Below are 22,679 nucleotides of genomic sequence, written 5' to 3'. Positions count from 1 at the left end.
AGATAAGCGCGCAAAAAATGAGGTTATGTCATTATGATAAAATATGAAGTTTTATTTTTTCATTAAAATTATACGAAATTACAATTTTAAAATTTAAAATTTAAATACTCAAGAAGTTTATAAAAAATGATAAAGGAATAGACGATCACGATGATAATTTAGTGAAAGTATAATTGTTGAAGATATATATATATTATAGTACTAAAGTTTATACCTATTTTGATAGTTTAACTTGTCGAGTTTTTTTTTTTTCATATCTGTACATCTGTTTCAAACGTATACAGGTGTTATTTAGATAACACGTCCGTCACGTCCTGTGTATTGAGATTATTAAGTAAGTGTGTGGTTTTTTACTGATTTTTTTAACTATAATAATAACAACAAAATATTAAATATAAATTATTATTATTATGAATAAGTACATTTATTTACTTTTTTTAAGACTTATCTTATTTCATATCTCTCATATCTTTCATGTCTTTTAATTTTATACTCGCATATTCAATTCCACTTATTGGATTAACATTAAATTTGTTTTGATATCTTGCTAAAATTTAACTTTGTAATATCATCCTTCAAAATCTGTTTTTATTATAATTTTTAACTATAGTAGTATTATTAAGTGAAAGTAACATTTCTAATTATTTTCAGATACCTAGATACCTTAGTATCCTATGATATTTTTATACAAAAAATTATGTAATTTTTCATAAAAAAACAAAATTTTAATTATATTTTAAACAGAAATATCTTATAACCCCATAGACATGTCTTTGAATTTTTTTTACATTTTACAATATACCAACTGAAACCGTGCACTTCGCAGCCCATTAAAACAACTACTTCAAACTGTGTGTTAAATTCGTTTCCTGTGATTTTGAAAGCAGTATACTTTTATACATGAAGATAGATAACGGCTAAAATATACTAAGTAATAATCTTACAGCCAATTGTCTGCCCATAGATCTAATATATCTCTGTACCAAATTTTGTCACTATTGGTCCAGTCGTTTAGGAATACATAAAGGACAAACAGACAGACATAAATCCATTTATATATAGATATATTTTTAAAGTAATCTTTGTGACCTTTTATTCTTTTAAACTTTTTCTAATGAAACTATTAAAATTGATGTAAAACGTCGATTGGAATTATTGAAATTATTGGTAACTGTGTTGTTACATCCAACCAAAATCACATAGTCTAAGCCAGGGGTCAACAAAATATAATGTTTTATATCAAGAGCTAAAAATAAATTATACATTTTTCACTGGCCACAACTTGAATGTACCTACCTTATTTTATTTCAAACAATAATGTAGTGTCATCAAATTTAGCCTTCCTATTTAAGTTCATAATTATAAGGTATACAGTAGGGTCTCGATTATCCGAACACAGGCTAATCCGAAAGACGCGGTAATCCGAACGGGCTTGAGAATTATCTTATCGCCATAATATGTACATACTACATAATATGTACATATTATGTATGTATTTGTAAATAATATTTTCCGGTAATAAAGTTTTTCAATTATGTGGGACAAGGCTACCAATTCATAACGGGAACCAATGTACAAAAAAAAATCAATATTTTAAATGGTAAAGTTCATAATTAATATTAATATTTTTATGTATTCAATGTCTTTTGAAATAACGAGTTTTTACACGATTAATACAAATAAAAATAAAATTTCATATTTTAAATAAAAATAAAATTGATGTTTTTTTTTTAAGCCATAGGTAATCCGAACAAATCGCTAATCCGAACGACCCCTTTCCCCAATCTCGTTCGGATTATCGAGACCCTACTGTATTAATTTAACAAGGTAGGTATCTACAAAAAAACTCTAGCTTAAGTATACTATCTTAGTACATAATGTCTAATTTGTATCTCACGGTTGCTGATCCCTGGTCTAGACTACAGAAAATTATGAATCATAGTAGTGCAATTAATTTTATAAATGTATGACGTGTTTACGTTAATATACCAATTCAAAATATACACATTTGAATACAGTTTTTTGAAGATTATATTTATTTTATTTTATTCCTGCCCCTTCCCTTACCCATAATATTTTCCTGGCTACGCTTTTAGTAAAAGTATAAGTATTATTGAAATAAATAAAAATTATTTATGAAATTGTAAACTTTAAAATATGGTAATCTACTTATATAATTAATTAATTAAAATAGATAATTTAATAATAATAGCAGCATGTTCCAAAAATACATTGATTGTTAGCAATGTTTAAAATATTAACACATAAGTAGGTACTTACCTATATAAATATAGAATATAGAATTTTCAACAAAAAACTACGTTTTATAATTCAACACAAATTTATTTTATTCATACAGGAAGCAAGTCAATTTCAGACATTAAATGATTTAAGTTATAATATCATGACCTCAAATATAGTTACTATTTTTTTTAAGAAAAATCAATAAATATAATAATATTTCATTTATTTTTATAAATAAGTACCAGATATATTTAAGAATATAAATATGGTATATTCAATTGAAATATTTCTATATCACCTTATTTGATTATAAATGATTATTATAATGCAATGGTTGTTTTTTCAAAAACAAAAGAGTAAATGCTAACAATAAAAGGATTTTATATTAGATATTTAGGTATTGAATATTTATTGTTTAAGCTAATATTTCTAGTTGACTTAATAATTGTATGCGCCTACCCTATAATTTTTTTATTTATATTATACATAGACATATATTTTATATGTTTTTATATTAAAAACTATAAAGTATTTATTATCGTTAGTATTATCAATGTCATTGTATTTTCTTATTGTATAGCAGATTATAAATACTCAACTAATCAATAAATATATACTAAAAAACTATATAGTTCTATTTTTAAAGAAAAATGAGGGCTCTGGATCATACCTCCTCTTAATTATGGCCTCAGATTTGTCTGTTAGATACATAGCAAATTCAATAGAGGCAATTTCCCTTCTTACATAGATTTTTTTTAAACAATAACCATTAATTATGAACAATTCTATATATAATACTATTTTATCCTATAGTATTAAATTATCTTTTCTAATTATTATCTATCTAAAAGATCAATATTTTTAAATTATTTATTGATACCTAAAGTTAATAACTTTTTGGATTGATCTTAGTTCTGAATTTGACCCACCATCTATCCTAAACCAAGTAAGCCAATGTATTTGTAAGCTTGGTCAATTTCCTCAAATGTATTTCATTATTTTTTTATCTTAATATATAATTTAATCATTTACAAAAATTAGCTTTACAGTAAATTTGAATATAAGCATCTAAATTTATTTATTGTTTTTGAGGTCATGAAATATAATTATTAATAAGCTAGAACAATAACAAGCAAAAATTATTTTTAATTTTTTGGTCAGATCTTATTTTTGCGTATTACTTTCGTTTTCAGTTTTAACATAACTAGATTTTCTTGGAAATACCGGAGAATTACGTCGTGATTTGCTTTCTTCTGTTGCCAAGTGTTCTGGTGATTTGCTTTTTGATTTAAAGTGCATTTTAGTTGCTAAATGTCGAAACCTATATTAGAATGTTTGCTTAATATTTAATTATTCAATTCTAATATTATAAACATGTATTATACTACTGACCTTACTGGAACATCATTACTGCCTTCTTTATCATCAAACACTCCCTGAAATAAGAATGCCAATGGCCAACTTATCCATGAACTCCTGAAATTATAACAATATAATATTTTAATTACATAGCTGTTAAATGAGTATTTCAAGTTTGGAATATTAGGTACCTATATTCTTTAAAATTGTCTCTAATTATTATGACCAATATATTTCTATAATTTTATAATTATTATATATTTTATTGTTAATATATGAAATAATTCAGATTAGAATATCATTAAAAAATGATTAATACTAGCCAACTGATATAAATATTTAAATTATTGATATTATTTGTATACACAAGTTGTATAATCATACAAGACAAAAAAGGAATCATATTCTTCAGAGTTCCACCTACTCTTTTTAGGCCTTATTCACAATATTCACCTCATGCATGTAGATAATGATTTTTAAATATTAAAATATAATTATTATTCATTACGCTGGTTGTGTCATTGTATCTTCTGTATCACTTGTAGAAGTAGATAATGGATCATGTATATCATCATCCATTGAACTTAAATGAGTATGTCTGCGGGATCCAGGGGATGATCTGGCAATTATTGGATTATATATTTTTGGATCACTGACCATTCGTACAAAGAATGATCTCCTATAGGCCAAATCATCCTTCTTCTTACGTTCTGATAATTCAAATACTTCATCCACCTGTTCCTATTTCAAATTTAACAAATTATTAAGCTAAGAAGTTAGTAAAAATTAATTAATAACTAATCAAAATTAAATTCATAGAAAATGTAAGTATGAGGAATATCATGGTATGTATTTAATTAGTGCTGTGAATTCTTCTTTATCTATAATTTTTATCTAGATTTCAACCCATCTAAACAATATATGACAACAAATGTGAGGCTTAGATTTTGTTATTTTAGAATTTTTTTTCTTAATATTAGTTTCATTCTTTATAAAGCTGTAAAAATAATTAGATTTTTAACATTGATATAATTTCTGGTAGGAAAGTACGTCTAGTTGATTTTTTTTTTTTGGCTGGGTCACAAGTAAAAATTCCCAGAGTCGGACTCCAAACGGCTTCGTCTATTGTTAGCTTATTTCCAAATGGCTCCCATCAAAAAAGGTTTTACGAACAGGTAAATTATAAAACGGCTCCCGTCGGTAAAAAATGTACAAAAAGGTATAATTGTATTCAACAATAATTATTGGACATAATATTATGGTCATATGGACGCCTATCTTCCAAAACAACCTACATAATAACTGCACGATGTTATTACGCTCCTAATAATGCTATTGTTATACCTATAGTATATACAGTTCCTGTATATCATATTTTTAAATTTAAAACTTTTAAACGGAATACCGAAAATATGGGATATATTTATGATATTGAAAAACCAATATACAATCTGACACGTAAATTAAAACTCGAAATCATTTTACTACCCTGAAATCGAAAAAAAAAACTCGTCGAGGTTAGGTTAAAGTTTAAAGTATCAGTATGGAAAATTGGAAAATCATAATAAATCTTGTATTAAATTATCAAACCCTCGAATTAAGAATTATTGCTTGTTATCGCCCCACCACCGAGATATAATTTTTATATACCGTTTACATAACTTTCAAGTAAAAGTATTTAATTATGAATTCTTTGAAGTTAATAGTAACTATTTCATTAAAAGATCTCTAAATTTAATGTCATATTTTATTTATTTCAACGATTATTTTTCTAGTAAAAATTGAATGTCAGAATTGAGTTTGCGGGAAATAATTCATAAAAACTAATTGAGTTACAATATTTTGTATTTTTGTAATATGCATACCTATAAACTATAATATAACAACAATTTGACTAAATTTTTGGCTAACATGATTAAAATAGAATTTCAAATATAACAAGTAGTATTAACCCTTTTTGTATAAATAAATAATAAATCCCATACTAAATTGACCTAAATATAGAAAAACATCTAAAATGAATATCGAAGTTTAAGGTTTTTAGAATACTGCTGATGTTAAGTGGTGGTCTGGTGGTGGGGTGATAACAAACAACAAAATTGAATAAAAATAAAACCCCATCACTGTGAAACCTCTACATATTCATAGCTCAGTTCAGTATCTAAAATAATTTTACAACTCAATTAAAAATCTATTGTTATATATTGAGTGTATAGTAAGTATTTTATGCTATAATAAAATAGATTTCAACCTATTTAAACAACGCAAATATAGGCATGTACCTACTACAATACTACATATATACCCATTCAGATAAATTATATTTACTAACCTCTCGTTTTTCTTTGAGTTCTTGTTCATTATATATAACTGTTACGGCTGTTTCCTTAATAATTTTCCAAGCGTAATCTATATTCAATAACATTTTAAATATTTTTTTGTTGAATCTCAAGTGTTAAGTAACAATTTAACATCTTTTCCATCATAATATAAAGAGTTAAAATTGTTGTTAGGAATTGAAAGGATACATAGTATAATATTTGTTATGTATACTATTTAATCAATTAACTAAATCATATAAAATTGTAAACATGTATCGCAAAACGTTCACGTTTTTTTATTCAATTTCAATTAAAAATCTGAAAAGTAACTATTGTTTCATAATATTTGCAGTATAAAGCCAAACGGTATTATTTAATTATATTATATCTTTATTTGTATTAAATTATATTGTATTTATTTTATATTACCAATATCGTCTTCTGTAGCATGCTCTGCCACTACACAAAACCTGATGACATACTTGTCGTGTACTAATGATGGCACCATGTGAAGTTTTCCTGATTCGTTAATGGTTTCCAAGAGCTTTTTATTAAGTTTATTGGTCGGATCGTCTTTCAAACGAAAACAAACTAACCCCATCTATTTTTTTTTTTTAAGAAAAAATATATTTTTATGTAGGTATATAGTGGTAAAATATTGAATTTAATATGTCATTAGTGATTACCTTTACATCATTTAAAACTTCATACTTATTATCACTTCTGACCAATCTTTCAAAACGTTTTGCAAGTTGACAATGGTGTCTAATATACTTCTGAAGTCCAGAAATTCCATATGTACGCAGCACAAACCAAAGCTTCAGTGATCTAAATGTTTGTGTTTAAATGATTGAATTTCTTATAAAAAAAATATAAATCATATTGTACTATTTAAGGCTTACCTGAAACGTCTACTCAACGGTATACCCCAGTGTCTATAATCGACAGCCCCAGCATAACCATGTTGTAAATAGAGAGGATCGACCACCAAAGCACAAGTTAATTTAAACCGATCTTTTACCCAAAGACATGAACAATCAAAATTTGTTAACAACCACTTGTTTGTGTTGAGATTAAAAGAGTCTGCATATTGTACACCATTCATTAAAAATCGAAACTCCGGACAAATGAATGCACTTCCAGCATAAGCAGCATCGACGTGTAACCATACGGTTTCAAATTGCTGGCATACTAGGCCGATTTCGGGTATATTGTCAAATGAACAACATGACGTTGTTCCTAATGTAGTGGATACAAAAAACGGTATCAATCCCATTGCCTCGTCTTGTTCCATCACCTATAATATGCGTTAATTCAAATATATTGAACTTGGGAACTATGTGGCTAACTAACTTGTCTTAACGTAGCCCCCCTCAAACTGTTATTTTCATCAGGTTCGAGAATACGTAATTTAACAAATGCCATCATAGCACCTTTTTCTACGCACGAGTGCGATTCTTTAGAACAGTAAGCCATCAATTTTGATAGTAGCACACCTTCTTCAATAAATGGGTGAAGTTTCCGTAATCGTTTAATTGCTTGAGCTCGAGCTGCTAGCATACAAACAAATATGCACTCACTTGCTGAACTCTAAAAAAAACGTGATTGTAACATATTTTTATGGCTAGTTAAATTAAATTATTGTAATTGTTCACCTGAAGTACCCCGCCGCCTTTACCGTTATGTACTTCGGTTTCACTATCATCGTTTCTCACAGAATCGATAGTTCTTGATGTTTCTTCAGAAAATGTTAAAAACTCTTCTGGTAGTCCTATGGCTTTACCGAGCCAATCCAAAACTATAGTTTCCAATTCTGTACACGAAGGACTTGCGGCCTTAATAAATAAATATGTATTATTTATAAAAAAATAATTAAAAACGTATTTTGCTAGTTACTTACCCATGAAAACCCTATACATGCTATAGAATCAGATAACATGTCTGCTAAAATTGAAGGAAACGAATTACCAGAAGGAAAATAAGCATGAAATCTTGGATGCTGCCAATGGGTCACCTAGTAAACACATAAATTAAGAATAATTTATGTTTTTTGTTACAGATTTGATACCGTATACGTTCTGTTTGAATTTGAAATCAAAAGACTGACAAAATATTGAAAAGTAAGTTTATATTAATGTCCAATTTATATTTAATTTTTAATTTTTTCAAAATGTATTGATTAATAATTTCTAGTAACTTAAATGAATATGTACCTACAACTATTTTATTATATTTAATTATTGATATTATTGAAAAAGCAATTAACGTTCAATGATAAATACTAATTATAATAAATATAAGTATTTTACTCCTGGCATAATTATATTTTCAACGTCTTTCATTATTTCATCAAATGACTCGGGTTGTGTAGGTGCTTCAAGCGGAATTTTATTTTTTAACCAGCCCGGGTTTACTGTTGGTGTTACTCTTCTATTTTTTATTGTCTCTAAATATTCACATATATAGTCCACCATCTCCTTTCCATGCTTGCGAAATTGTTCCGTATCCATTTTATAAATTTTTCCTTTAAATTAAATAAAAAATTTAATCAATACTTTTATTATTATTCAAATGCATTGAATTGTTAAGGATGTAAGGCTAATTGATTTCTTTTGGAGAACGATAATATTCTACGTCATCGTGTGCAATATTAGATTGACGGAACCACTGGAAGTCAACAACAGATTTTTCACCTTTTTATTTATTCATTTTTTCATTTCTTATTTATTAAAGAGATGTTTTTCTGAAAATGTGAGGCTATATTTTAATTAATTTTTCTTTATTTGACAAGTTTAAGTGGCACCAATGGTTAGCGAAACTTGTAATAAATAAATAAAAATCGATAAAATATCATCAGAATCAAAATATTTGAACTTTTAAAAAATATTTCCTTCAAAAAATTATTGTACACATAATTTAGTTTTTGAAAATACAGTTATAATTATTATAAAATAAAATACCTAGTTAAAAATATATTTTAATTTATAAGATTATTGATTAACACTGAACTATAAAAGTAACAAGTCAGGAAATCATTACATATTTTCAAAATAATTACCTATATAATCTTATCATCAACAATTATACTTAGTGGTCCTAGTGCTTATTGAATTATTCTATTATCATAACTTAATTAATAAATCGAAAATATTTTCATTTTTCATATAACTATGTAATTTCATCGATGTTATTTCAATTTTGAGTTTTGACGGACTGTTTGAGAGTAATAATTGATGTGTTCATATATCATGATGATGATTTAATTATAGTTCATTGTATAACATAATCCACTGATCATTTATAAAAGTGACCACTTATCTACTTAATATTGGTGTAAAAATAGTTTGCAGGAATCCAATAAATTATTCGTTCTAACTTCAAGAAATAAATATTATTCTTATATTGTACAAATACGAGTTATTACAATTAATGAAATATTTCTTAGTATTTAATATTACTGAAAATAATATAATAATATTTATAAATTATAATTATAAAGTATTCTTATTCATGTAAGATGTAAATTTAATATAAATTTATTTATTATTTTTGTTTGTCATTATCTTTTGGAGCAGTATAATAAGCTTCGATTTTAAAGTTTGGCAATCAGTAAAAAATATGATATATTTGATATTTTTAGTGGGGTTGGGTCAAAAGTGAAAAATTCCAAGTACCTTTTCAAAATAACTGGAAAAAAAAAACAAAAAAAATTGAAAGAAAGCGAAACTTTTTACAGAAAATCAGTTTTCGGCAATATTAATTTGGTTTAATATAATTCAATAACATTAACCATAGATTTATTAAATTTTTACCAAATATTATAAGCATTTTGTGTATATAATGCAATTAAAAAAAAATTTAGCTATCCTTAGACATTTGTCATTTTAATTCGTCAACTATATAAATGTCGGTTAAAAATGTGTGCTCGCTCAAAATAATTTTAACTTTAATACAAGGTTCATAATATGCCGATTTAAAATAAAATAAAAATATATACCAGAATTTATTATTTTGTACCTAAGCGTTTGAAATTAAAATTTTGGTGAAATTCGTCAAAACCGCAAACATTCGTAAAATTATTGTTTAGCTAAAAATTATTAAAAAATAGAAATCGTATAACAAAATCCTTATAAATTATTATTATTGAAATTGAAAAATAAAGTTGTGGATAATTTTACAAGTACTTGTTGTGAGCATCTGTTTTTAAAAATTTGAAGAAATTATATTCATGCGTAAAAGAATGATTTTCTTATTTTCTTGTATTCAAAAACGATAGATATTTGAAATGTTCACCAAATGCTTATACTAGCATTTTCCATACAATTCTATTTGAGCTATTGACAGATATTTGATCATTTTTTTAAAATTATTTTTTCTATAAATATCAATAAAAGAATTTTGTTTTTTCAAAAACCTTGAGAGTTAAATACAATATATATCATAAGTACACCTACTGTATAACAAAATGGTTATCCGCTTTCACTCCTTTTAAGGTAGGTATGAACGGGGTAAGCCTAAGTCTCAAAATCCATATTTTTGAATTACCTATAGTCGTGTAATAATTAAAAAAAAAAAAAATGAATATATTATAATATTTTAAGAATAATGTTTATAAATTGTATATTTAATACACATTTAGTATTTTCAGTACGACGTAATCATATTATATTTACATTCATTACAAGATAATTATAATATCATACTTATTTGGTATGTTAGGTTTTTATTTTTTGATAATTAGAGCATAGAAGCTAGAAGTTAAATTGAGTACCTATAAGTAACAACTAATAGTTATAATGTATAATGAAACAAATCCAACTACCAAATTGTGTTGACGTAGTGGTTAGGTTAGGTACACACCCTCGCTTCAAAATCCACTTTGCGACGTCCCTTGCTAGTAAAATAAATTTTGAATTTTATAAAATATGCTTAACTTTTAAATACAATATTAATTAATTAGCCGTTTTACAGAAATTCATTATCACATTTATTAATACATTTTTATTTTTAATGTGTTATTATTTGATATCACCGTAATTTATAACATATAATTTTGGACACATCAAATACGTAGGTATATAAACAAAAAAAACTTTTAATATGTGATTTCCTTACTTGGTTTTACTAAAAGTTCTTAAAATTGTTTGTAAAACTCTGTTAGTTTTAAATACTACTTATATAATTTCCAACATTTTTACCATTCCATAAAAAAACAAATATTATTTATCACTTTGTTTTACTTAAAATGTTGTTATTATTATTCTTTTTTAAATATTAAATGTAATATTATGGAAATATGGAATTTTAATTTAATTTAATTAAAAAATAATAATAATAATAATAATTTCGTACAATATTTATATAAAGCTGCATAATTTCTCTGAACAAATATATTTTTTTATTTTTTTTTTTTTTATCCTGGCATACAGATTATACTATATATTATGATGTAGTATATAAGTTAGGTTCAATATATACATATTATGTTGAAAAAATATATTGAAAATCCTAATTAATTTTTTTATAACCAAAGTTGTTAAGAAATTCAGAATATGAATTTGAAATCAAACATTTTTTGTAATTTCTTAAAAGAATAAGAATAAGAAGTATGTATAGTAAATAACAATAATAGTATAATATAGTTTATAAAATTATATATTTATCTACGAATACATAATATGTATGAGAGGGTGTACTCACTATGTATTTCGAATGCGGCGCGTCCAAACTGCTAGAGCTATAGAACAGTTATGAAAGACTCTCGAAACGACTGCATGTAGCGTGAAAACTAGCGGCCAACGTTTAAATCCAATATGAATAGTATTAGTATACTCCGTTTTCAATGGCAATTGTATAGTTAATTATTGTTATTTTATACAAAAATGCCAATTTTTATGTGCTTATCTTTTCATTATGTTTAAAAGAAAATGTAACTTGCTCTAACATAAACCAAAAACAATTTCTTCTTAAATCATGATTGTATTATATCATTGTTTATTTAATTATTTTCATTCATAATATATCAGTATTTTTACTAATTTAAATATACCCTTTGTATAAATTATGTACTGTATTATTTAAGTTATTAGTTATATTATGTGTTTAATATGAAAAATTCTTCATGATCACCAAAATTGCACTTAATCCATTGGCCGATGTGGTATATCTATGTGGACTATTATATGTAATGGGTCCATAGTGTTGTCAGCTTTAAATTACATTATACTTTTAATTGTGTAAAAATATATTTTTAAGCAAATTAAAGAAAAATAATAAAAGCCTCAACAGTTTCGGAGTAGTGGACAAACATTTTTCGGGGTAACCCCGTACCACTCCACTCTGCCAATCTAAACTTTAAATACTTATAATTTATAAACTACTCGTCCTAAATTCGATTTTTATGAATAAAAATACTTAAAAAAATATTCTGCTTCAGAATATGAAACTAAAACTCTATGTTGTCATTCAAAAAAGTAAAAAACTTGAAAAATGATAAGGAAAAAAAATATTTTGAAAAAGTCAATACTTTTTTAAATAATGAGTGTTGTTTGATAAATCAATCACCCTGTATATATACATACAGTCTTCCGAATTTCGTGATGGTTGGGATAAAGTTAGTTTTTTCGCAATCCCCACCATTTTTTTGTCATACAACATTTGAAAGACCCTGTATGCAATTTAAATTTCATATATGTTAGGAAAAAAAATTGCATGTTTTTAGACGTAAAAAGTTTCAAGATAAGGATTGTCACACAACACAAACCTCCCCCTAGTGAGTTGAAACAGAGTTTCATTAATAATTTAGAAAAACAATTATTTAGGACATTTTGCAATCGGTTGGTAATCTTGCGGATATAATATGAAAATAAAGTTGTAACAAGGCAGGTACATTGCACAATGCACAATCAATATTTTGAAACAAATTGCTAAATGTCTATTAAGTGTAATAAAAAATATTAAGAAAACATTTTTAAAATGTATTAAAATTTAATAAAAACTGAATAATATACGTATGTTGTATAGTATATCATTTAGTTTTTAGTTTTGTAAATCGTACATAGATTTATAAATATTAAATAATTTATCCAAATATTACCACCTAACTTTCATTTAGGTAATTTGTGCGGCAACGAAAACTGTCCCTTGTCTGTGCAACAACCACAAACCATATACAATATCATATAATTATATAACCATCAATATTAGATGTACAATGGATACAGTGTCCGTTGAAGTTTGTTGTAGAAAATTCTTACTCAAGTTTTCACAGCGAATTAACTCTCCAGAAACTTCACTTTTATGTTAAGTATTACCCGTTTTCCATTTGCCCTACCACATATATAGTACGTGTATATTATGCGAGAGTGTTCTAAGGAAATTAAGGCCTTGTCTCGCTCTGTATGATGGATGTATCACATGGCAGGAAATTTAAAACAGTTAGTTTCTCGTTGTTGCTTGTTAGTGAATTTATGTGCTTTTTGATAAGAATAAAGAATATTAGAGAATCTATTACTGAACTTATGTATTGAATCATATCAGAACCTAGACAATCGGATAATAATTTCAACGCTGCAAGTTCAATAAGAATCTTCATTCCTAAATATGAGAACCAATTTAAACTAACTGTGTTTTACGTATAGAACGTTAATTTTCTTACCTTGTAGATTAAAAAAATATATTTATGTATTATAGACTCTAGTTAGTACATTTTGTGTATGACCCGAGCGTTTGAATTATTGGTGAAGTTCTTATTCTTTCATAAGACTATCTCCCTACTCAATTGGCGAACCTTATTTTCAAATTAAATTTATATTATCAAGTCTTTAGAAACTCAAATATTTAGTTTATTTTTACTATAGTTACTAATTATCTACCTGTATTCCAAATTCCGACCATTGTAATACGTGGAACAAATATAATTTTTTTTATAGGATATATTGTTTTAAAATTGGTATAGCTATAGCTTATTTACATATCTAATTTTATTATTATTTATTTATACTACACATGGAGGCTTTAATTGTTATTGCTCATTGAAATTATTCATATATTATACCATATTAACCCCAATATTTTTGTCACATCCTTCAACTAATATATCTATATAGTCCTGAATAATTTCATCAACAAGGAGATCCATCACGATTAATTCGATATGAGTGTTTATATATAGTAATATAGGTCAAGGTTCATTGGGAAAATCGTGAAGGAATTTCCATCAGCGATTTCTAATATGAAGCTTGTAGTGTTTACACCACGGATGGTTAAGGCAAATGAGGAAACGCATACAAAAAAAGCATTGAAAAGTTATATTGTACCTATTGAAATAATACTTAAGCATTCAGAACCAATATACCATAATGTATATAAGCTGCCTCATATAAATGAATTGTAATAATGGATTGTACCGCTAGGAAACAATGATGTAAGCATTATTATTATTTTTTTTAAAACCTTTCTATCTAACTGTAGTTTTCGAGAAATTTGAAGTTAGACTTGAAAATTATAATCGGTATATTTTATTAGTAGTCGGTGGTAGATGGAATGTTGACTATGCGACGATTGCTCTGGAATGCTCTTCATTTTATCTCATAAAAGTCCCATGGCCATAATAAACCTGGACGAGTGACTGGGGGCCCTTAACTATTGATTCTCGTTCACATACTTGTGAGATTTATGTCGCCTGCGCGCTCAACTGTATTATCGTTGCTCGTCTATAGCTTAAGCACAAATTCTGTACAAAATCCGACGACATTTTCGTTATGTTAGGTATACCTAAGCGTGATTTATTAGGTAACAATAGTTATTAAATTTTCTTCGTATGCTCTATTTATATTTTCTTCTAGAAATACATATTATAAATACTTATGTGAGCCGTGAGGTGTAGCGTGTGGTAACTATTGATAATCTATCTAGAAGATCGAAGAATTTCTAGATTAAAAGTTTAATACATATTTTGTATTACATTCTTAATTTTTACTTTACAATTATTGATCAACACAAGCATTTATATTTTAAGACTGCTACTTCCTTGAATATCATATCATTCATAACATGTATACCTATTAGAATTTCAAAAAGATTTAGTATTTTTATGATGAAAAATATTAAATTAATTTATTTATTAGTATATATATACTATAATATTAGTATACATTTATATATATAAGTAATTAATAATTAATAAAATATTAATTTTACAATTTATAAGTTTGTTGCTAAATATGCATAATTATAGATATTTTGAAATTTAATTTAATATGTTTTTACTATTTTTACATACACTATTTCTTGTTTTATTTCTAGACTTGTGATTTTATTAAACTTCTATATTTTTTTAACTTACTATGTTATAATAATATAATGTTATATTGTAATTTCTAGTCTTTATGTATTAATCGGTTAGATATCTTATAGAAAATATTTTTTTATGAGTCTGCAATACCGAGACTTTATGCTCCTAACAAGTCTAAAATAAAAGTATACTGGTTTGAAAATATAATCATAATAATTTATTGTAAAAATGAGTAGATTTTTCTCAAAATTAAAAACTGATCTTTTCTTATTTACTCCTAAGAGTTTTTGATTAATTAAATAAACTATTATAAATAGCTATACTCAAACTATTAAATAATATATATGATAGTCAAATACCTATCTAATATAAAAAAGCTTTAGTTTTCCTCAATAATTATTGCCTATAGTTAGTCTCCCATGGATATAGTACCTAATTTGATCACTTATTTACTTCACTATCAATATTTATATCAAAACAAATAAGTTGTATTATTGGTTTTGTGCTTATACTAAATTTAATTTATCTAATAAATCAAGTAAATAATTTCTAATTTCTAATGCTAAGAATGAAATGAAACATTTAGTTGTTAACACTAAATTGTTTTCCATATCAAACTAGCATTTCTACTATATATCTTTCTTGGCCCGTAGACCAGTTTAATTCAAAGGTGTCATTTATTTTGGAAAGGGTTCATTGGCACCACCATTTATCTGTTTTATCGGTTTTTCATTACATTTACAAACCTATGTGATAAATGTGATGACATCTAGGTGTAAAAGATTTTAAAAACTTGTTTTCTAAAATTTGTGTTGTGTAATATTTTTTTATATGCCTAATTAGAAATTTTTTAATTACTACTAATATTTTAAAATGTATGTGTACAAATTTCTATTATATATACTTCAATATAAAAAGATTTCCCAAATAGATTTTAATCTAAATTATTGATATATTCAAATAACTTCCAAAACCACCTTCAGAAACACTTAAGATACTTCAAATTCTTCACATTATTCCAATTAGTACTGCACATAATAGAAAAAATATTTTACCTTTGATCCTCTTTGGAAGATGAACAATTGAGTAATTAATGGTTATAAATCATAATAACCAGAGCTCGAATGTTAATGACCAAAATTTCATTAAAATATGCAATTATGTACCATAAAATATATTAAATATACCATTTTTTTCAACAAATATATGCAAAAAAGGATTCATATTAATTTAAAAAAAAAAAATTATGTCATCTTTTGAATATTTGTTTAAAACTACCATATTACAAAATAAACAGCTATTAAATATGAAAAACATGATTAATTAGTTTCCGATTTATTAAAATTAAATTTTACATACCTAGTTTTAGTATTTAAAGTATCAAGATTACACTGTATAACAGTTATTTTTCCGGTATTAATAAATTTTAAAGACCTTCGACGATCCAACATTAAGTTTTTATAAATCGAAAACGACTGGTCTATGTCTACAGAGTTGATCACTGCATATTTAAATTTATCAATGTTGTCAGTCTCCACAACCATGTACCACTGGCTTATAAATATCTGATCTCCTAATTTTATCAGTCTTTTGCTTCCTAAACACTATAATAATTTAACGATGATTTTTTATTTATTGAAGTCTAACAAATTATTAATTAACAATAATAAATGATAATAACATGGACAATTTTAATTTTTATACTTATGATTTATGATATATGTGCTAAATAATTTATAAATAATCAATATATGCATTTATATGCCCAAAAATGTCAAATATGCAAAAATATACAAAATAAGTTTACATATTAGTGATCTAAATTTCATGAATTAAATTTATATTATATTCATTGTATTAATAAAATATGCAGTCATAAACATCCAAGTTCTAATAATAACTATAGAAAAATAAAATGCTAACAAAATATACACTTACGAAACAGTAATTTTATTTACAAAAATGAAAATTAGATAGTAGAAATTAAAATATAATATCTACATTATCATCATTAAATTTTATCTTAAATATTATTGATTTTTAATGTAATATACTACTAAGTATTACTTTTTAGCAAAAATTACCGTATTAACTATTAAGTACAATGTTATATACTTTTGTATTAATAAATTAAGTACATAATATATGAATATTAAATATAGAATATATATTGTATTAGTTAAATTTTGTAAAATTTTAAATAAATAAAAATTGTATTATGATTGTTGTGAATGCTAAAATTTGATTTTTTACTTATAGTAATTTTATTACAATTGGTGTGTTTTAAATATTATTAATTATCTTATTTTGGAGAAAATGACCTTAAATTTGTCAGGAATCATTGAACTATTTTTTATTTTTTATTTATCTATATTATTTCTTATTAATTTTTGTCATTATTATTTAGTTAAATATCTTTACTACTTCAATTGAAACAAATGCATTTTTAAAATGTAAATTAATTTATTGGAACTTATATTTTACAGTGGAAAATCAAAAACCTAAATGTGTATACCAGGAAGAACGCTGGACACGTTCCTTGATTACAATTGACAATCTACCAGAAAAATTTGAACATTTAAAAGTTAATAACCATTCCAAAATCAGAAACATGCTTGGTTTTGCAGTAAAAAGTTTTGAACACTCTAATCATCTAGTATGTAGTGCCAGTGGTCCATCAGTTAATAAAGCTGTCACATGTGCGGAAATATTGAAACGACAGATGCCTGAACTTAAACAAGTCACTGGTATTGGATATAGAAAGTAAGCAATAACATAAGTCTGAAATTAAATATTAAAAAAAAAAAATTCAAGCTGTACAAGGTAAATAACCATGTTTATTATTATAACTTATTAGTATAGTTTCCTATGTATACAAATAAAAATCATAGTAATGTGATTCTTTTATAAATATAATTGTAAATTGATTTTTCAATGTAAATTGTGGTTTATGGCACCATTACAAAACAAATACTTTAAAACTACAAAATTGTTTAGTGTTCTTAACATTTACACTTTTATAGTAAGTTTAAAATTATATTTAATTGTTATAAAGGTAAATATAACTTATTTTGGGAAACATTTTATAAACAGCAATATCTTTACTTATAGTGTAAGGATGATCAAGGATGAAATGATTGATGGTAAAGTATCTCAAACAATTACAACTAGAAGATTACCTTCAATTCATATTCTTTTATCCAAAAATCACCTTCATCCGAGTTTACCTGGGTAAGCCTACAATAATCTAATATAATAAATATTTGTTGGTTAATTGTCTAGTTTACATATTACAAAAAAAAAAAAAAAATTAAAATCAAAAAAAAATGTATTTTATAATGTTTCCTAGTTAAATGTATAAATGTATAATTTACTGTATGCATAAAATGAATTAATTAGAGTATTTTAATTTTAGATACCAAGGAGCTGACAAGGTATCAGATCATGTTAATAGGCCAGTACCTCGGAAAACATTTGAAAAAAATGATTACCGCGGTACTAAGGAGAGTTAAGTTATGGCTCTTTAATTGATGTTGTTCCATCCTCTTCGGTCCGTACACCTTGCATAATTGCATCAGGCATAGGCACAATCAAGTTTTCTTTTGCCATTAAGTTGTATTTAATCACAAATTTTGTAAACCTCTGGCATAAGTATGTTTCATTCTATAATATTGTAATCACATAATTATATGATGTATCTGTAACTGTATTTATAATTATGTAATAGTTTTATATTTTGTATACTTTACCTCAAATTTATTATAAATGTTTTGATGATGGTAGTATGCATGAGAAAATATCCTGTAGACTCGCCGACAAACAGACCCCAATTTCGCCACTGATGATTCCTTAATATTAACCCTTAAATAAATAATAATACTTTTAAAATAATTTTAGATAAATATGATATTTTATTAATTGATTAATTGTTTATTTTTAATTTTCTACATAACAATAATGATATATATATACATATATATTATAGTTAGTTTTCTACCAACCATTATTGGTAGTTTTTATTTATATAATAATAGAGCGTATACCTAAGTACAAATCTTAATGACATATAATACAATTTATTTTATTAAGTTTTTAAGTAAGAATAATTTAATGTAAGCTGTTGCTTGATAATAAAACTAAAGTGTATAATATCTAATTGTGTTTCTATTATTTAGTTTCCTAAGACAAAAATACCTATTACAAAAATTATAGAAGATAATATTTTGAGGATATTACATATCAGTTTTATATTTAATTATTACTTTATCTTGTATTCAACTTTTAAAATTAAACATAAATAAATAAACTTAAATTATATTCTGTAATTTGTTTAATAGATGGTTTTAATCTATGATCATTCAAAAATAGTTGTCTGCAACCTTTATGATGTCAAGGACCAAAAATAATAATGAACAATTTTAAACAAAAATATATATTCATAGAAAATTTAGTTTATTAAGTTCATAATTGTTAGGTTTATTTTTTTACAAGATATCTACTAACAAACAATGCTTTAATTCACAGTTTCTAGTCCATATTATATTAGTTTGAATTCTAAGTACAAATTATACATTTTGCTCATGGGCCACATACGACTCGCGGGTAACCAACCACCTACTCAAAAACATGAAAAAAAATGATTCTGCATAAATGCGTTTTGTTTAAATTGTGCATGTACCAAAGTAAGAAAACAAACAGTAAGTTTGATATCCTCTTAATAGTAATTTAAAGATAGAAACTAAAATGTTGACCATAATGTTTTTCTTTTTAATAAAACCTATATACTTATACCTTCCATAATGAGAAGAAAACAGGAAACAAAGCTCCGTTATCTATGATTCAATAAATTATTAACACGTTAACTGCCATGTGACCACAGGCATCCATACAATATTGTATTTTTGATACTCTTAGCATATTATTCCATTTCATTTAGTAAAATATTTAAAAATAAAAAAATATAATATTACATCAAAAAAATTATGATTCCCATTATACCACTGCTGTACTTGTTTTTGTACATTATTTTAGTGCCATGGAAAGTTAATAATATAAAACCATATTCATTTATGGTTGCCATAGATCAAAGTTTTGAAATTTGAACATTGCATTACAACCACTGGTGGGCACATGGCGATAGACTTGTTAAGAGGATGCTACCCATATCCTATATGTCTGTTGTCTCAGTCTTACAAGAGTATGACAGCCAATTTTTGTACACTAATTTCAATAGTGTGTTGAGAGTTTTTACATTAAAGTGAAATAATTTCCTATCATCAAACTTTTAGTTAAGAACTTTATCTGTGCGATGTCGTATGTGTGTTAGATGGAGACAAAAAATGCATGGGTAGCGTCCTTTTAAAGACAGAAGTTGGATGTGTTACATTAGCAAACATAACAAATATATAAGTGCATACACACTTTTTAGCTATTTATATTTATATACATACATATATATATATATATATGTTTAAACAAGCTAAAAAGCTGCATAACAATTTTTAATGTTGCTTTAACATGATGTAAATTTAATGTATAAAATACAATAACAAAATAATATTTTATGAATAAGAGTTGAAAATTAAATTAACAAACTTGATCATTAACTATCTCATGGTTCTATTAACAAGATTATACTAAAGTATAATTAGTATTTTGGTTAAAAGATAAATTTACAAAACTACTAATTTATAAAATGCTTAAAATGCATAATTATATAATATGTATATGTTATACCTGCTAGGAAAATATTTGTTGCTGTTTAATAAACAAGCAGCTCCATCTAAAGTGTGACGGGTGTAATCAATAGCTGGACATTCTTTAGGAGTTTTATGTGCAGCACATAAAAATATCCACTGTTCAGTGGATGTCATTTGGCTACATGTATCAGGTAAACATTCAGATTGCAATTCAACCGCTAGCCCATTTAATTCCATACAAAACTGCCTACAAATGCAATAAACTAACGTTAAAAATGTTTATTAAGACGGATTAAATTATTTGCCACCTGAGATGTTCGTATTTCCAAACACCTTCTTCTTGAGAATCTGGAGGAGTCAATATAAGGTCAATATTACTCGGATCTACACGTATTTGTTGCTGAATAAACTCTTGAACAGCCAATGTACTTTCCATCTCCTCAAACGGTTCGTCAGGCCATTTACGAAAGAACTAAAAACAATATTCAAATATAAATTACACAAACTTAAAGAATAAAACGACTCACCTCTGCTTTTGTTCCTGGTTTGTTTCGTTTTAATAATTTCTTTACTGATTCAGCCATCTTCATTTTCAGTAATCAATAACTGTGTGATCAAATTGTCTTTAAATCCATAAAATATACAAATTACAAACACTATTACAAACACAGTAAAAACGTAATAGAATAAAATTCAGCTTGTGTTTATTGAAAAATAGAAAACACCACTCCACAGTCCACAGAATAAGACTATTCTTCGGCCGACAGGCTACAATCAATACGCTATCACTATCAAACATTCCTACGGCAATGATAACGTTTTCATATATTGATAATAAAAAATCGTATTATAATACACAAGTAGGTAAATTAAAAAAACAAAATTGAAATAAATTGATATCTATTTTGTGCCTACTGCCTAAAAATACCTAATAAAATGTATAACATCTATGCTACTGATTATTAAGCATACATTTTATAAATATGAAAATAATATGTATGGAGTTGATTACTCAATATTGTAGGTTGTATTGTTGGTTATACCTTATATATCATGTAAGCATAGGCGCAACTAGACCTCTAAAACGTGGGGTGCTATACTCTATACTATTAAAAACATAAAATTGATGTTATTTCATTATAATTATAATAGTTAGATCTAAAGTATCAAGGGGTACTAAATTAGAACTTGGGGGTGCTAAAGACCTTTTTGCACCCACCTAGTTGCACCAATGCATGTAAGTAAGTTGTAAACACAAGGCACTATAGACACATTGATGAATTATGTTAACCCACGGTTATAAATACTTGTGGTCATAGAAATTAAGTTCTCGGGTTATAACATAGTTATACATTATATATATTATAATCACAGAATAATTAATACTAATAAAGAAATAATAAAAATATACTTGCAAATAGTACTTAAAACTCAAAATTAGCAAAATAGCACTAAGAACCGCAAATTTATAAAAAACATCAAAACACAATTGCGTAGAAATATTAGATCAGGACAATGTGAAATACATTTCTATCTTGCTCTAAATGTCTTAAAATGTATAATACTATATTACTATGTATTTGTGTATCAACAATCAACATTGGTGTTGGTAAACAAATTTTTAGGGAGTGCAGCATTAAACGATTTAATTATTATAAAGTTGTTTTTTTCTAATTTGATGTGTAAACTACATGTGGCACGTCTCAAATTTATTGCATAAATAAAAACTGGTTTAAGTGCACACACTACACGCCCACATTA

At 25.5% G+C, this 22,679-nt stretch overlaps 3 protein-coding genes across 5 annotated transcripts; 1 reads left to right on the top strand and 2 right to left on the bottom strand.

The window, feature by feature from the left end:
* The first annotated feature begins 48 nt into the window (after positions 1 to 48).
* On the top strand, positions 49 to 19,370 carry Rpp25 (ribonuclease P protein subunit Rpp25). The gene is made up of 5 exons (XM_015515752.2): positions 49 to 334; positions 7,984 to 8,044; positions 17,706 to 17,982; positions 18,331 to 18,450; positions 18,635 to 19,370. Coding segments are annotated over exons 2-5 (495 nt in total). The 5' UTR covers positions 49 to 334; positions 7,984 to 8,043; the 3' UTR covers positions 18,732 to 19,370.
* Positions 2,523 to 11,699, bottom strand: Tdc2 (Tyrosine decarboxylase 2). 3 transcript variants are annotated; one of them, XM_015515750.2, is made up of 12 exons: positions 11,625 to 11,699; positions 8,234 to 8,448; positions 7,825 to 7,938; positions 7,580 to 7,759; positions 7,278 to 7,514; positions 6,827 to 7,221; positions 6,611 to 6,752; positions 6,354 to 6,525; positions 5,936 to 6,012; positions 4,112 to 4,344; positions 3,637 to 3,720; positions 2,523 to 3,565 (listed from the first exon to the last, which is right to left on the bottom strand). In XM_015515750.2, exons 2-12 carry the CDS (start codon positions 8,432 to 8,434, stop codon positions 3,409 to 3,411), a joined length of 1,992 nt encoding a protein of 663 aa, XP_015371236.1. In that variant the 5' UTR covers positions 8,435 to 8,448; positions 11,625 to 11,699; the 3' UTR covers positions 2,523 to 3,408. The 3 variants fall into 3 exon arrangements, with proteins under 3 accessions (XP_015371236.1, XP_089082131.1, XP_089082130.1); XM_089226005.1 differs by lacking the exon at positions 11,625 to 11,699 and adding an exon at positions 10,747 to 10,763; XM_089226004.1 differs by lacking the exon at positions 11,625 to 11,699 and adding an exon at positions 10,379 to 10,464.
* Mob4 (MOB kinase activator 4) lies at positions 18,037 to 21,696 on the bottom strand. Its single transcript, XM_015515751.2, has 5 exons — positions 21,446 to 21,696; positions 21,227 to 21,390; positions 20,956 to 21,165; positions 18,969 to 19,080; positions 18,037 to 18,882 (listed from the first exon to the last, which is right to left on the bottom strand). The coding sequence occupies exons 1-5, from the start codon at positions 21,506 to 21,508 to the stop codon at positions 18,733 to 18,735; spliced, it is 699 nt and encodes a 232-aa protein (XP_015371237.1). The 5' UTR covers positions 21,509 to 21,696; the 3' UTR covers positions 18,037 to 18,732.
* Positions 21,697 to 22,679: the final 983 nt, after the last annotated feature.

The sequence above is a fragment of the Diuraphis noxia genome, unplaced genomic scaffold (assembly GCF_037042655.1).
Source record: "Diuraphis noxia isolate RWA-SAM2 unplaced genomic scaffold, SU_Dnox_SAM2 contig0004, whole genome shotgun sequence".
In the NCBI taxonomy this organism is placed as follows: domain Eukaryota; kingdom Metazoa; phylum Arthropoda; class Insecta; order Hemiptera; family Aphididae; genus Diuraphis; species Diuraphis noxia.
This window is presented reverse-complemented; position numbering and strand designations above follow the sequence as displayed.